Source organism: Polyodon spathula, chromosome 17, assembly GCF_017654505.1.
Source record: "Polyodon spathula isolate WHYD16114869_AA chromosome 17, ASM1765450v1, whole genome shotgun sequence".
Classification (NCBI taxonomy): domain Eukaryota; kingdom Metazoa; phylum Chordata; class Actinopteri; order Acipenseriformes; family Polyodontidae; genus Polyodon; species Polyodon spathula.
The window spans coordinates 5,311,427-5,327,474 of record NC_054550.1 but is presented as its reverse complement, the minus strand read 5'-3'; the positions used below and the strand labels follow the sequence as shown (position 1 = coordinate 5,327,474).

Below are 16,048 nucleotides of genomic sequence, written 5' to 3'. Positions count from 1 at the left end.
CCCCTTCAAAAAAAGTGCAACCGCGGACGCGTTGCTGCACTGTACGCTGCAAATCATGCATTAAAACCACATTAAAATTGCGTACACATTTTTGTTCTTTACGAATTAGAAAAAAGGGAATACACTGTGAAACCTTGCACTTACATAAAACCTATGCACTTTTGTTTCAGTTTAGTAGAAACTCAAAAGTTTTACTATGGAAAAAAGCACAACAGTAAGTATTTATGGAAGACAAATAACACGTGTTAGTTAATTTTTAATTTGCAGTAGCAGTTTTGTGTTTTTAATCCAGAGTTTAAAGGTTGCTGGTGTTCAAAAAAAGCGAGACAAATACAAACAGGTCAATCGATTGTGGTGTTTTTTTTGTTTGTTTTGTTGTTGTTTTTTAATACTTCCCAGACAAAAAAAGTTTTGTTCCCTGATTTATTTTACTTGATCAACAGGTTGCCCATGTTGGAACAGAAATTACATCATCAGAAACCTTATGTATAAATTTATATATAATATATATATATATATAGATATATAATATATATATATATATATAAATACTTTTAAATGATAAATTTACGTTTATTTGTGACACATTTTACAATTTAGTGGGCAAATTCACAAAGCTACACACAGACTAATCCTAATGGCAAACACGCAGGCGTAGGGTAATACCATCATGAAATAACACAGGTGATGACATCAGCCACAGTATTGGTGTCAGGTTTTACCTCAGAGTGTATGGTGCATGGTATGACAGGAAACGTTACTTTTATGGGTATTTAAAGTATTATATGAGGTAGAAAAACAGATTTCTGGAAGACACTGGGCAAGTTCTAGAATTTACTACATTCAAGCTTGTATTGAGTAATTACAAAATACATTCAAGTACATGCACTGCTTATAAACAACTCAATAACACTAAACCAAGCCATGGTTACAAGAAGAAGAAAAAAGTAGAAAGAGGATTAGTTGCTTCTTTTTAAGCATACTTACTGTTTTGTTCAGCGGGTTTACATGCACTAAAAAGGAATTTCAATATACTACTGAATTCATCATTTATAGACAGTACAATGGAGCAAAGAACATATTTCAATAACAGGTAATTTACATAAACTGGATACATTGCAAGTCTTTTGAAATGCACTAGACTAGAGTAAGAGGTGCCCCCTTTTCACTGAACAAGCTAAGTGTAACCTAGCAGCCTGTTAGTATTAGTAAATAACCTTATTATTGAAAATGGGAACTGGGCAAAAACTATTATACAGACACACATCTATCTATCTATCTATCTATCTATCTATCTATCTATCTATCTATCTATCTATCTATATATATATATATATATATATATATATATATATATATATATATATATATATATATATATATATATAATTACAATATAACGCAAAGATACCCCGTGAAGAATTCATTTTAAAAAGCAAAATACAAAATTCTGAGCACAATAAAAAATGTTAAAAAGATAACAGAATTAGGAAAATGGCAAGAAGAAAACATCGTATATATTTTTATTTTATTTTGAATATCTCTTCTTTTGTACTGAACAACGTATTTGCTCTGGCATTGACTATTTTTATAAAGTATTCTTCAGCTCTGCACTAAAATCATATCTACTACAAATGGAAGCCAATGTTGCTTCTTAGGGTTCCTGAATAGTTTTTAATTATTTCTTGCAAGAAATTTTTTTTTTTTTTTTTTTTTTTTTTTACCAGATAAGCCTAATGCATTCTCAGTGAAGTGGATTAGAGAAGAAATTAACTATTGCTTTCCCTTTTGAAAAACAGAGCTATGCTCCTTACCTACTCAATATCATGTTGTTCCTTACCTGATAATCCATCCTAATATAAATAAATGCAATTAAAAAGCCATTAAAAAGGTTTCTGCAGAGGTGATGGTCAGTGCTTACATCACTTTCACCTGCTATAGAATTAATAACGCATACATTTCCCAAAGATGAACTGAACAAATTGTGTTGCATTAAACACTATTTCCCTTCTTTTGTTCTGTTTCTGTAAGGCAGTTAGATATTTCAGAAGCAGCAAAAAAAAAACACCAAAAACTGGTCACCTGATCAATTAAAAATAAACAATAAATAAAAAGCACATTAAATCAGATTGTTTACAAAATGACATATCCCTCGCAACAGCCCTCAAACCGCTCAAAATAAGCAGTTTAAAATGTCCGTGGATAAAAAAAAAAGCCCCACTTACTTCTTTGTTTAAAAAAAAAAGAAAAAAAAAGTAATCTATAAATGCAGACACAAGACAGAAATACAGATGCCATGAAAGCCTACCAGCTTCACACAAACCTTCTAGGTCATAGACTTAGGCTAGATTTACTTCGCTTTCACTAAAGTGCACTGTGGAATGTTTTATTCAAGTATTCAATTATGAGCAGTGTATCTCTCTGGGATAAACAAAGTGCACCAAAAAGCTTAATAAAGCAATTGATGTTTAAATGTCAGCATGCAAAATACAAACGGCCAAACGAAAAAGAAAAACAGCTGCATTGGGTTAGTCATGGACCAGGGTTAAGACGACGGCATGCAACTATTACACTAGACCTGAACACCTGAGTACAAATAGTATGCATTTTTCTAAAGCAAACAAAACCAGGTTTGTTTCCCTTTTTTATTGAAATGTACAGAATTTGTGTGTCTTGAAATGTGACCACATGGGTTCTTGTAAGGTGGATAGCCAATAGCTATAATATATATTGATAGGCATTGTGATTTATTGTGTCATTATCACAATGAAACACGGTATTTCTTCCAAAGCAACTGTGTTGCCAATAATGGTAATGTTGTGTTCTGCTATTAGGCTTTCTTGTCTGGGCAATACACTGGTATTATAATGACAACCCCTTTTTCAGCAATGACAATTATAGAAACTAATAGAATCTCATTCAGGTGTCCTTTTCCTGTGAGCAAGGCTCTTGTAGTACTGAACATAAAATTTGTACTGTACATTAACAATTATTCAGCTACAATCTTAAATTGAACAAAAAAATAAATATATAAATATATAAATATATATAGCACAGCAGTCTGCATAAAACTGGTCCTGACTTAAATATTCACCTTCAGTCTGCAAAATCAAAACAAATGCCTTTTTACATCTAGTTATATTTAAAATACAGTTTGCTTTAATGTGCATTGGTGCTATTGAATGCTGGGCCACGCTTTGTCTTCACATTAGAGGATTCAGGTCCAGTGAAACTGGTACCCTTTGGATAGCACAACACTCCAGGTCCTTGTCTTCTGCCTTTTCTCGTAGCCTCTGCTCTTCCAGAAGAGCCACCAGTTTGTCCCGTCTCTCCACCACTCCCAGCATCTTCTCCAGGACCCTCTGCTCCTCAGCAAGCTCCTGCTGACTTTTCTGGGAATCTAGAGACAGTTTGGAATAAAGGGGAATTCATTCAGGGCACTTTCTGTCAAGGTACAGAAGTACAGTGGAACTGGAATCATTTTTAAAGTGGGGGTGCTGAAAGCCATTGAACAAAACTGTAACCCCTGTATATGATGGAAGCCATGCAAAGCCAGGGGGCGCTACCGCACCCCCAGCACCCCTAGTTCAAGCACCCTTGCAGGAGTAACGGGTAAGCATTTAAACTGAGGTAGAATTTACTCCACTCCTTATTTAAGGGGAACATTAGAAGGACACAATGAGAAACCAAACCAGTGCTTGTATGAGACTCTCTGAGAATTACACGGTTTGAAATCCTATTTAAAACAATGACATATCAAGCACAATAATATTGCTCAGGACAAACTTCTGAAATTTCATCCACATTTGCTGAAACTTGGAGAAAAACATGTACGCTTACATTAACACAGCTATAAAAATGAACAGGCTAACAAACTTCCAAAAAAACGTTTCCCATGTTACAAATAAAATATAATAAACAAAAATAAATATTTTTGTTGATCTTTAGACTACAAAGTGCTTCTCAACATTCATGCAATGGTATCATCAAAGACAGAAAGGGCAGAGGCTGCTTTACGGCATCAATTTCAGGGCACCTATTGCAAGGTTAAACCATTATGTCTGATACTTTGTACATTCTATACAGAACAGGTATTAAAAAGGCAAAATAAGATATACACTAGTATTCCATTATAACTGACCCCAAGGTCAAATGGTCCTTTGAAAAATAATTCTATATTCAATTAATATTTTTCTGGAATATTTGTCACACATAATCCCTGGAGTTTTGCCTACAAAGTGACAAAGGCTCTACAGGGTAGTATTGATGATACGTGATAGTACTGACTATTGAGCAAGCTCAAGGCTGTTTGTCACATAATACTAATTCACATTTCCTAAAACATATTGCATACAGATAAAAAAATATGGTTTAACTGCTTTGTTTATTACAATCATACGCTTTGTCAGTAGCCAGACATTGTTGGTTTCTTTACAATACCGAAGGTAAACCCAACCGTCCCATCTCTACGTCCCTCTATAGCCTTTTAAACAAAAAAAAAAATGCCAAAACAATCTTGTAATAATCCGCATATTGGCTTTTCCTATCAAAGCACTTACCGTCAAAGGCCATCCTCTCGTGTAGCCTCTGCCGCAGTCTGCTTTGACAGTCCTCAAGCTCCAGATCTTGGGCACTGTGGAGGTTAGTTAAGCACACGCTGTTGATTAACTGACAGTGACTATGAATGAGAGTTTGAAGGAAGAGGTTTGGAGAAGCACAGTCAACTTGTGTCTGCCGTCTGTACTCACAATATCATGAGCTCCGATTCGTAGCGGACTAGCTTGTTCTTCTCCAGTACCAGTTTAAACCAAGAGTGCAGAAGGTCTGTTTCGTCTCTCGGGCTGCAATCTGAAACTGGAAACCGAAATAGAAAGCAATGTTGAATATTTGTAGCATATTTGTGCAGCTATAAATCATAGGGTCTATTTTAATAATCCAAACTATGACTGATCTAAATACCGCCACTCTAATAGTGAAATGAGGTCTGTGAAAAATCAGGCTTGACTTAGGGTGGCGGTATATTAAGATCTGCCGCTATTTTCAGTAGATCGTTAAAATAGACACCCATATCAAATCTGTGGTAATTACAAATTACCGCTGTATAACAACTGGCATAAGCCATAGGGTACAGCAATGGTTTTGCCATCAGCATTATGGTATTTTATATATTTTCTATTATTGTACATATATTTTTAAAGGATGCCCTGTTACAAAATACAAAATCTGACCCTTTTCTACCAAAGCCAGTTACTGTGTTCTACTGTAAGAATCTTTCACAATGCAGCTGCCATTCACTGCCGTTCCTCCCTCTTTCCCAACATTTCAAATTAGGTTAGAGCTGGAGCGCCCCCTTCTGGCACTTTTTTTTTGTGAAAGTCAAGCCTGTGTCAAACCAACATGTAATAATATACTGGATAGCAATATCTTTAATTTAAAATATGCGTGGATTTGTATGTTCACCAAACAGCCAATACTGTCCATTACTGTGGTAAAAATGCATGTTAAATACCTTTCTGTTTACTAAGACATTTTGACACTTTTTCTTGTTTTTTAAATCGTAAATGTGTTACGTTAAAAAGCCAGTCTTATAATACACTTTATATGTGGGTGTGGATAAGATTCTGTAAATGCCCTCTTAGTGCCTTTATCCTATTGACCAATCCCACTGACCACTTCCCTAATATCTGCGTATGCTGTAAGTCAAAATCATAAGGAATCTAAAATATTGTTATGATATAATCACGCAGCTATTCGCAGGTCTTTGCTGGCATTTATATACTGCCCTTGACCAGCAGTTTGTAATGATTTTTTTTCTCACTGCTAGCGTACAATACTTCTATCAGATGATTCCACACATTTCCTAAAAAAAAGTTTTAGATACAATTACACTAATGTGTATATATATATATATATATATATATATATATATATATATATATATATATATATATATATATATATATATATATATATAGAAGACTGGCTATCACTATGCAAGAAACATTTCAGTTTAATTGGAAATGTCTGTGCTGGCTCCAAATCCATGATTGGTGAACATTGCTTAGTAATCTCCCTGCCCTTGAAGGAAACCACTAACCACAAAAGTAAGACTAGAGGACCTTCATCTTCTGTCTACAGAAATAGACACTTAGCATCTCTCATACATAATATCCCTCAATGCTTGGGCGGGGCTTGTATGATAGATTTACACAGATTTTTTTTCTCCTTTTTTTTACTGTTTGTATTTTATTTTAAGCTATATTGATAACCATTTATTAGCATAGCGACTACTTAGTAATTACATGGAAGACTGCATGTAAGGATTTATGATTGCATACTTATTCATGGGCCATCAAAACCAAACGCTAATAGTAAAGAATTAGAATGATCAGACAGTTGGAGTTGGAGTGTTCGCCAAAATGTTCAGTGCCACAGTATGTACTGCTGGTAAGATAAAAAATTATTTTTAACATGTACAAAAAAACGTACGCTGCTATTTTACTCACACGGAAAGCAGGGTTAAATTCAGCTTCCCTCAGTGCATCGCTCAACACCTACTCATGTTCTCTTCAATCTAGTTTATGAATAATAGTCATTAACAAAAGAACCATTCATTGCATGTTCTCTCCTCCTTAATGCAATTATCCCAACAAAGCCATGTAAACACGACACACAATGGTCACTGCTCTGCCTTGGGATTTCATTAGTGGAGACATGTTCCATGCATTTATGTACTAAAATGTGTCACACTAATTGGAATTGTGACACATGAAAAAACAGAGCAGCCCAGTTTAGTTGATAGTTTTTGTTCAACGCATGTATTCCGGTTCTGGGTATATCAGGGTTACATTTGCAAGCTTGTTTTAGAAAAAAAAAATATTGTCTTAGATAACCCTCTTTACCGTTGCTCCTCTCCACTTCAGTCTGTTTTAAAATAATAAACATTATCACAATAAAATGTCTATATTCAAACAGCCCTTCATTATGTCAAGCAAATGAAAACCAATACATTTTCCATCATCGTTATCCATTTAGCAGTACCGTAGAAAATTGATGTTCTGAAACAGTATTAGTGTGTTGCAAAGCAGCAGTTATTCAGCTGGTAATCATTAAAAAAAGAAAAAATATTCAAACAAATCTGTCAAAAATTGCTGCTTCTTTTAGACGAAACCCTTTACTTTTCAATAGATTTGCTTTACAGTACAGTAAATATATCAAATGTTATGAATGTTTTCAGTAAGCAAAAAGAGAAATGATAAAAACTAAAACTGACTAAAACCCCCTTACAACAATAAAATATAAAGCATTTGTCTGAATATATGAATAAGTTTGGGATAACAAAAAAAAAAAAAAAAACAGTTTTAAAATGTAAGGCTTTTCGGTATGAACTGAATGATTTCTCTTGTATTGTAATTGTAATTTTCCACCATTAAGTACTTTGATGCTGTATTTGATTTAATTCATTTTAAAAATATGTCTTTATTTTCAATCTCAAAACTGACAAATGGTGCTTTCAATTAATTTCAGTAAAATAAACTCTGGTATTTGTTTCATGAAATTCAATTTGAAACTCAACCTTCTAGCCCAAAGGCCTAGGCCTAGCTCTCCATTGCTGGTGTATACTGCAGTGACTCGGTGCTGTGAAATTAACACATCATTGTAAAAGGAATAAAACATGCCTTGATCATATTGCGCTGATCCTAATGAGGCTTAGAGTTTAACAGCTGAAATAGTGAAAGGAGCGCTACTGTCAACACTGAAAGAAAAATCACGGCCACACTAATCATGTTATATTGCATTTCTCTCCTTCTTTTGCCTCCCAGCTAGTCCAAGCTCTCCATAGGAGGTCATGCAAAGTGCAAGCCTGTAATTGAAAAAAAAAAATAACTCGCTTTTCAATGTTCTGCGACTCAGGTAGAAACAGGCATTTTAAACTGAAAGCCTGATAAAGAATTACCCAGCAATTCACTGCATTCATATTCACAGACTACAATGACTGTGCATTTTGAACATGAATACATTATTAGTAGCCAGTATTAGCATTTCCAGAGAATGATGTGCTTTAATACACTGCACCTCTTTGTACCGCAGTATTAAGATCATTAGTGCTAATGTAATGGCATTATGGGGCAAATGTGAGCCATGACTGTATGGCCTTATAACCAGTTCCACAGTATAAAGGTCTGCCTTATAAAGCAGGAACACTGTATGCAGAATTATATGCTTCTAGTAATGCCTTTGCCTCACCTATTGAAATATTACTATGCATACAAATGCAGTGTCATTTCTTTAATGAATGAATATTGAATTGAAATGTATTATACATTTCACAGTTCGGATGCTTTGTAGGATGCTTAAAGTTACAAGCCACTCCCGATACAGCGGGTCAAAGCAAATTTTGAGCTATGAAATGCCCTGTCAACATTAGATGCATCCTTTGTGATTATCCCCATAAGAATCAGTCAGAGCTTGAAAACAAGACACAAGTTGCCAAAGGCACAAGCATAGCAGTTAACTGCATTACCAATTTCTTTATAAAGAGACAGCTGTAATTTCTCAGCTCTACCTTAATCCATCATTCTGGCTACAGCCACAGACCTAAGTAATGCAATCACCCTCACATCACGATTCAGAGCCTTTCATGCAGGGGCAAGGTGTGTTGTACAGAGATTCCACTCCTATTAAGACACTTCCCTCCAAAGCCATGTCAAATTGACAGGCATTCAGCTCTGAGGTGAAATGACTTCCAAACAGCCACCTGGTATGGAAAGGCACTGCTTCAATCAACCAGGAGGAAAGAGAATGAGATTTCAGTGAGAGAAAAGACTGACATAGCAGAGGATGCTGTGTGGCAGGTGTAGCTGGATAGCAAAGAGATGCCTCCCCTCTCTCACTACACTCATTATCTGAAGGCACTCGCTCCTCTCCTCTTTCCAGCCGGTAAAATACAAACACATCTGTCATCTCAGCTCAGTCACTAACCTGATTCCCCCCGCAGCGCCTTTTCCAGTTTAACACCTTGCTCCTCCAAGGCTCTCTGCCGCTCCTCCACCTCCTGCAGCTGCCTCTGTATAACCTGGAGCGCATTGATGACAGAGAGTCACTCTGGTTGCCTTTAAGAGTACCATCGATCGAGTTATAGCTGACATAGCTTTGCATTGAGATCTTCAATACTGGCTGACTAGGAGTTCCAAGCAAACTCAATGTACAGTAGCTCCGAGTGCACCTCAATCCCGAACAAGACCTCTCTTAAACAGATTCTCAGTCATGCTGAAGTGTGTCGGGTTTGTAGAGACCACCTAACTTATTTTACCCGTGACCCTGACATCCAGACATGAAAGGCTACTGAGCCTCTTAGCACCAACAAGAAATATGTGATTGGTTGATTAATAACTAATTCATCTCCACTGCGTGTTTGTCAGGCTTACCTGGGCCCTGTGGAGTCTTTTTAGCTCTTCTTGCCGTGCCTGATGTTGGATGACTTTCTCCTGCCTCCTCTTTCTTCTGAAGCTGGTACTCGCCTGAACAGACAATTAGACACAATGCTATTGAAGTCCTGAGAACAGGCTGGTCTGAACGACCGCACACAGCAGCAAACTCCCACTGCCTGCCATGTAAAAAACTGATCAGCTTCAGAGGTCCCTGGCTTTAAAAAGAAGCCCATAACTCAATCTAAGACCATACTGTAGTCACAAAAGGTGTTGCATTCACCTCTCTGTGACATGTGTAGTAAAATGACATAGTAAATACTGAATTCACAGTTGCTTGAAGTTGAATTGCACAGGGACAGCATTATCAGACACAAGGCTTTTCCGTGTTGATTTACTTATATGTGAGGGGACAATCATGTGTTAGTTCATATGTACCAGCAATGTTGATTAAGCACTAGAAAAGTGTTGCTAAATAGGGCTGCCTGATCATACCCGATGACTCCATTGTCTTTCGAGCACGGTCCTGATTTCTGAAGGTACCTTTAGTTTTGAAGCAGGTTTCTCCTCAGGGTCCTCACTGGAGGAGCTGTCCTCCTGGTGGTTTATGAAGCTCCCCACAGGCAGCTGACTGGGGCCTGAAATGTGGAAGGCAACAGAAACGTCTTCTTGAGGCTGCTGGGAATCTGAACGTGGGGTCTTGCGACACACTTTGCAGTGCTTTGAGAGAGATGAACTTCAAAAGGTGCAGGGATGGAAATAAGACTCCCATTGCACAGCAATCTGATCCCTTCCTAGTTTTACTTGGAGTATATTAAGACACACCTGGGCTTGTTGCCTATACACTGTGGCTAATCACACTTGTAGTAAAACCTGGAATGGGTCAAACTGCTATGCAGTAGGAGTCTTATTTCCATCCCTGAGGTGGAAAAAATAGTAAAAAGAAAGAAAAGACATGGAAGTAGAGATAGACTGAGACTTAAGGAATACTTATTCGACCAGACATGCTTTTAGAACCAGTGTACTGACTCATTAAGAATTCCTAAAGCACATTGCTTACTGTCATTGGGTAGACTGTCCTGTACTGTAGCTGTGCTGACAATAAAAAGAAGCACTGATAGACTGCCTCAAGGCTTTTGCAAGCTGCCCTATAACCAACTGACCTGGGTTCTGTCAATGCAACATGTTGCCTTGCAGGAAGTCCCATCGATTTTTTTATTTATTTTTTCTCCCCTCGTGATTCTAGGAATATTGTGTGAAATATATATCTAATTATGTTTCACTGAATCCTCCTTTCCCATCACTGGTGATTATGAGGTGTGAGTTTTGTCTATAAAACTTACATGGAGCTAAACTAAATCTGTATTTCTTTAGAAAGCAGGACATCCGACTGGAACACCAGCAGATGTTAATTTTATTCTAGAACTCTGAACGGTGAACCTAAAGGCGCACTCTTGCATCCTTTGTTATATTAGAAAACGATAACCACTAAACAATTAAGCTAATTAGGCAAAAGTCATTCTCTAAACGTAAGGCTTGATGAGACTCTCCAGCCATGAAAAGTGTCACTTACAAAACCAGAGTGACCTGCTGCTAAAAGGCAAAATGACGTGGATTTCATTGGTCTAAATGGTTTTAAACCAGGTATCTGTTCTATTAAATTGGGTAGCTGAATTTTGAATGCTGGCTTAAATGACTTAGTGACTTTTGTGCTGCCTCATAATTGGATTCGGTGTTGAAGGCAGCTATTAGGCATATTACCCTAAGGTAGCTCACAGCATCTGGCACCCACATTTGCATCATGACATCTGTTCAATGTAAAATAGCTGGCGTCAGAAAGTCTGGTCATATCAACAAAAAAAAATGGAAACAAAAGTGTAATAATAAGCAAAAGCACTTGCGGAACCAGTTCATATCTCACACTGTCATGCAACAGAAATATTTTATCAGCATCTATCACCATAAACGTTTCCTTTAGATTAGCTAGTTCATAACATCGTCACATTGCTTAACTGACAAATGCAGGTGTCACAAACCCCTTAACAGCGTGCTTCCTGGATTGGAAACAAATCCTCTGCGCTATTGTCTTTTAGATGACTGGCTTGTTACTTTGCACAACTAGAACGACATTTACTTCAAGCCAAATATTATGTGCAACAGGTGTAAATTCAAAGTACACATTTTTAAATATAACTATGAATATTTATGCTAGGTAAAGTTGGCTTATGCTAGGTGACCAAAAGCATTCCTTGCTGAGTAAATAACATTGATATTTTCATCTCTGCAGTAAGCAGCAGCTCTTGAAAGGTGTGGGGGAATTATACTGCATACACCCCAAACAAGTTAACCTGCCATAATACTGTGGGGCAAATTGGTTTCTTAAAAGCTGGTCTTGATTGAACATCCTCCTTCTGCTGTTATGTTTCACATTTTCTAACACATATTGACCACATCAATTATCTGCTAACAGCCTGGAACGATCTCAATCAGTTCTAATCAAAACACCATCAAGAATCCTTTGTAAAATGCTGTCAATTTTTTATAAGATTCAAATAGTGTCCATATGGTGTATAGTACCAGCACTTACTGGTAAACCACGAAACACAAGGACACTTTCAGGAAACATTTGCTGGCAGCTTTTCAGGCAACACACTTGTTCTCCGTGTGAAGGGGGGTGCAAGAACATCAAAACAATTTCAAGTTTGGTCAAAACGTCTTAAAGATGTTGCAATCAACTAATTGCACCAGCAGTTGCCGGAAATAGTTGTCTGCAAGTTTCCTTGTGTTTCACAGCATTGCAGGAATCAGGGTTGCATCAGCTGCTTATTTGTTGTTGTTTTTTTTACTAATTAAATAAAATGATAATTCCGTGCAACTGTTCTAGACTGATGTAAAAGAAGGCAACACATTCTAGAACAGTTTCATGAATAGAAATCTGTGTTTTATTCATAAACTGGGCATGCCGACAGCCAGCGGGCTGTTAAATATTGCAGATTGTAACCTTAAATCAGTTTAGTTGAAAGCTCACTAAATAGTAGCACACTTTTTCTTTTTTTTTTTAACAAGTTGGTTTTGTGTGTTTTTATCGTATTGTTCACCTAAGACAACTATTTTTTTTTGGCTGTACAGTCTTCTTTTTGAGCTTGTTAACAGACCTACAGTTGGACACTCTGCCTCTCAATCTAAAGAGCCAGAATTTGGATCCCAGTGAGCAAGATATGGCTCAAGACATCCGCTTGAAAGCCCTGAGTTAATGCAAAGCTTCATTGCTCAGAGCAGGGTTTTTTTTTTTTTTTTTTTTACAGCACTTTAAAGGCCATTGGTTGTATTAGTATCTAATCTTTTAGTAAGTTTCTAATTTTACCATTCTCAAGAGCATTATCACTTATGGAGTTTATTGAGTGCAGTAAATGCTATTTATGTCTCTCAGGTGCTAAGCAGCAGACATGCATATTGCTAATGGCATAAAGTCATTAGTAACACAACGTCTGCTCTCCATCTTGCAGGTGCCATTCAATATTCAGGTGAATATGTTACACAGTATTTATTACTTTCTCTAACCCTATGCATCTCAAATTGTGGAAGCTTAAAATAATTAATGTTTTATTGGGCCTTTTGTCAGCCTTGTGACTCTTAAAGCACAAACTATTAGGCCAATCAGCTAAAGCATTGCTTTGATCAACCAATACCCCATCGGGACAAGCCAAAGCTGTAGGTAGGTAGATCCACCAGGTAACTTATCATTCACAAATGTACCAAAACGTTGTCTAGGGGAGAAAACAAATCCGAAAACATGAGGTTTTACCTGGCTTTTTTGCTGCAGATGGAACATAAGTTGACGTCCCATTTGATAATGAGTCTGCAGGAAGTGCACTCATTGGAGTTTGCTTTGTTTCCTTCTCAAGCCCTTTCTTTCTAAAGCTGGTAAGAAGCCTCCAGATATCACTCTTGCCTCTTACGTCTTCCGAACTTTGTTGACCATTCTTCGTCTGTTCTGGCTTCTTTATTCTCAAGGAGGAAAAGAAACCGGGTTTTCTCCGCGAGAGAAGCGACACATCGTCACTGGAGGAGCTGCTTGGCTTCTCGTTCAATGAAGCCTTTTCTAATAATCCTGGCACATCATCCTCCATTGTATCATGGGCTTCAACCCTGACTCTTCTGGTATTCCTTGAGGGACCCTGCACAGATCCTTCACTACTGATACCAGAGCAGGGAGTTACCTTGATGACAGGCTGTCCTGCCCCAGCTGTTTTCTGCAACTGCATTTCTGATGCCGGTAGTTGTGAAGATGCTTGAGATGGCTCATTGCTGGTCAACACATCCACTGGTTTGCCAAACACAGCGCTAAAGTCAAAAAAAGATCCTTCGGAAAGAGGTCTAGCCCTGTCCGTAGTTTTCTCAGTCCTTCCAACGTTCGAAGAAGTGCTGCTGGATCCTCTGAAAGATTTTCTAAAAACATTGGCTAAAAATTGTAGAGGGGAGTGAGAGACTTCACTGTCATTATCACTGCTGGAAGAAGGCACTTTTGGCAGTTCTACCACACTGCTGGAAGCCACAGTTGAAGCCACTTTGGCAACACTAGTTGAAGAACCGACATGATCACTAGCTCTCGAGTTTCTGTTATCTCCTTGATCTGTCTGCCTAGCTGTATCCTCTGGGGAGGGCAGTTCCCAGTCGAGTAACTTAGCTTTCTCTTTAAGGGACAAAGTTAATCTTTTCTTTATCAGCTGTTTGGTTTCTTTAGATACATCTGCACTTTGTCCTTCACTGTGGCACGTGACACTTATTCTGGTTGTGTCTGTAGAATAAGGACTTGGAAACAGACTATCAGCGCCTCCTTTGGTATCTGTAAATGGGGTTTCCCTGTCAGCAATGTGTGATGGTATCTTCTTGTCTGTGCTTGTCTCCGTCGGGATACACAATTCAGAATGCCTTTGTAAATGCTCAGATGAACTCTGACCAGAGAGCTTCTGTATATAAATATGAGAATACAAATATATCAATTCACTTTCCATTTAAGGCATGTCAAAGGCATGTCACACCAGTGATTGGGTCAAGTGTCTTCATAACGAAGACCAATAAACAACATGTAGTAAACTTATAACATTAAAAAGCTTAATGGTGTATGTGTATACTAACACATATGTTTGCAATCTTACATATGATAAAGCTAAGGTGTCCTATTTCTATATTATTGAAGTCACATGTGTGTCTTACATGAGAACGATCCACATTATAAAATATTAATCTGTACTTTGAATTGCACAGTTTCCCACCTGAGCTCTGGAATGTTCTTCTGGAACGCTGTGGGTGTGATCCCCAGAGCGTCGGTAAGATCTCTTATACATCATTGAAGGCAGAGCTGGATTTAAGAAAGTACATCCATAAAAAAAAAAAATTAAAAAACTGTAAAACACACATCCATTATATCCATAAAAACCAGTCAAATACAATATTCAGTTCAGATCTGAAATCTAATGATCATCTGAGTTTATTTATTTTTTAACTAAAATTAACAAACAGCATATACACCAGCTGCACAAACATGTTTGGGCAAATGAGTTCAAAATAAATGCCAAACATTTGATATAATGTGTGCTGTTTGAAAAAAGCAAATCCAAAAAAAACTAATAAAGAGAAAAACAACCCAGCATTATTTCACCAGGCTTTACTGATTGAATATGTGCCTCCCCACCCCCACCCCTCTCACCCCACCCCACCATGAGCCACACATGGGGTCCGTAGGTGATCATCAACGCAATGAACGGTTTTCACAGCTAGACAGGCTGCATCCTGTACTATGTGGCAAAATAATTATAGAAACGTGTTATCCTCAGTCCCTTTCACTGCGTTGATTATCACCTACGGACCCCATGTGTCGCTCACAGACTATTCAAATGAGTCTGATGTGTCATGATTACGCCTATGGAATGCATTGATTACCGTCAAATCGGGTGCACCCGGGTAATAGAATCTGCTTCGCAAGACTGTAGTGTACCAGAGATCAGCAGCACCCTCTAGTGGGTGAATGCTTATTAACATGAAATTGATCAACAGGGCTAGAAATAGTGCTTGTACACTATGCATTAATCCCATGAAACAGTCATTTAGCGTGGACGCTTTAAGCGGGATTCACTGAAACGTTTTTGAGTATGGTTCTCGAAATGTTACTAGTGGCTGCTGACTAGTGCTTTGTTTTTTAATCCATGCAATGTTGGTGACTCAGTGAAAACATTTGTCCAGCTGGATATTTATTTCCCTAGTCTAGTATTACTAATACAATGATAATACAGGATTTAACACATAGAGCTCAGAATGAAGCAGTGGCAAGGGCTAGAGAATTGAAATACTTACTTGTCTGAATTCTCCATTTATTATGCCTGTCAAATAGTGATGGCGGAGATGATTGCAGCTGACTGGAGAGCTGCATAGCTGGCCAGAAATATGTATATCAATTATTAAAATTAGTAAGCAAACAATGAATTAAAATATGACACAAATTAGGAAGAATAGCAAGGCAATAAATGGCTCTTTAATCAACTGTGACAGCAGGAAAATATTTATCGGCACAGTCAGATTTCCTAAAATACAAGCTCTATTTTCTTGTTAAAAAAAAAAAA

At 37.4% G+C, this 16,048-nt stretch overlaps 1 protein-coding gene across 1 annotated transcript in view; it reads right to left on the bottom strand.

Annotated features, from left to right (window-relative positions):
* Positions 1 to 1,422: 1,422 nt before the first annotated feature.
* LOC121329865 (F-actin-monooxygenase MICAL2-like) overlaps positions 1,423 to 16,048 on the bottom strand; it is a 71,254-nt gene continuing 56,628 nt past the window's right edge. Inside the window, 10 exon segments of the mRNA XM_041275820.1 lie at positions 1,423 to 3,257; positions 3,259 to 3,400; positions 4,560 to 4,633; positions 4,749 to 4,854; positions 8,983 to 9,076; positions 9,429 to 9,521; positions 9,972 to 10,066; positions 13,234 to 14,398; positions 14,705 to 14,790; positions 15,783 to 15,860. Coding sequence (XP_041131754.1) covers positions 3,218 to 3,257; positions 3,259 to 3,400; positions 4,560 to 4,633; positions 4,749 to 4,854; positions 8,983 to 9,076; positions 9,429 to 9,521; positions 9,972 to 10,066; positions 13,234 to 14,398; positions 14,705 to 14,790; positions 15,783 to 15,860 — 1,973 coding nt within the window. The 3' untranslated portion in view covers positions 1,423 to 3,217.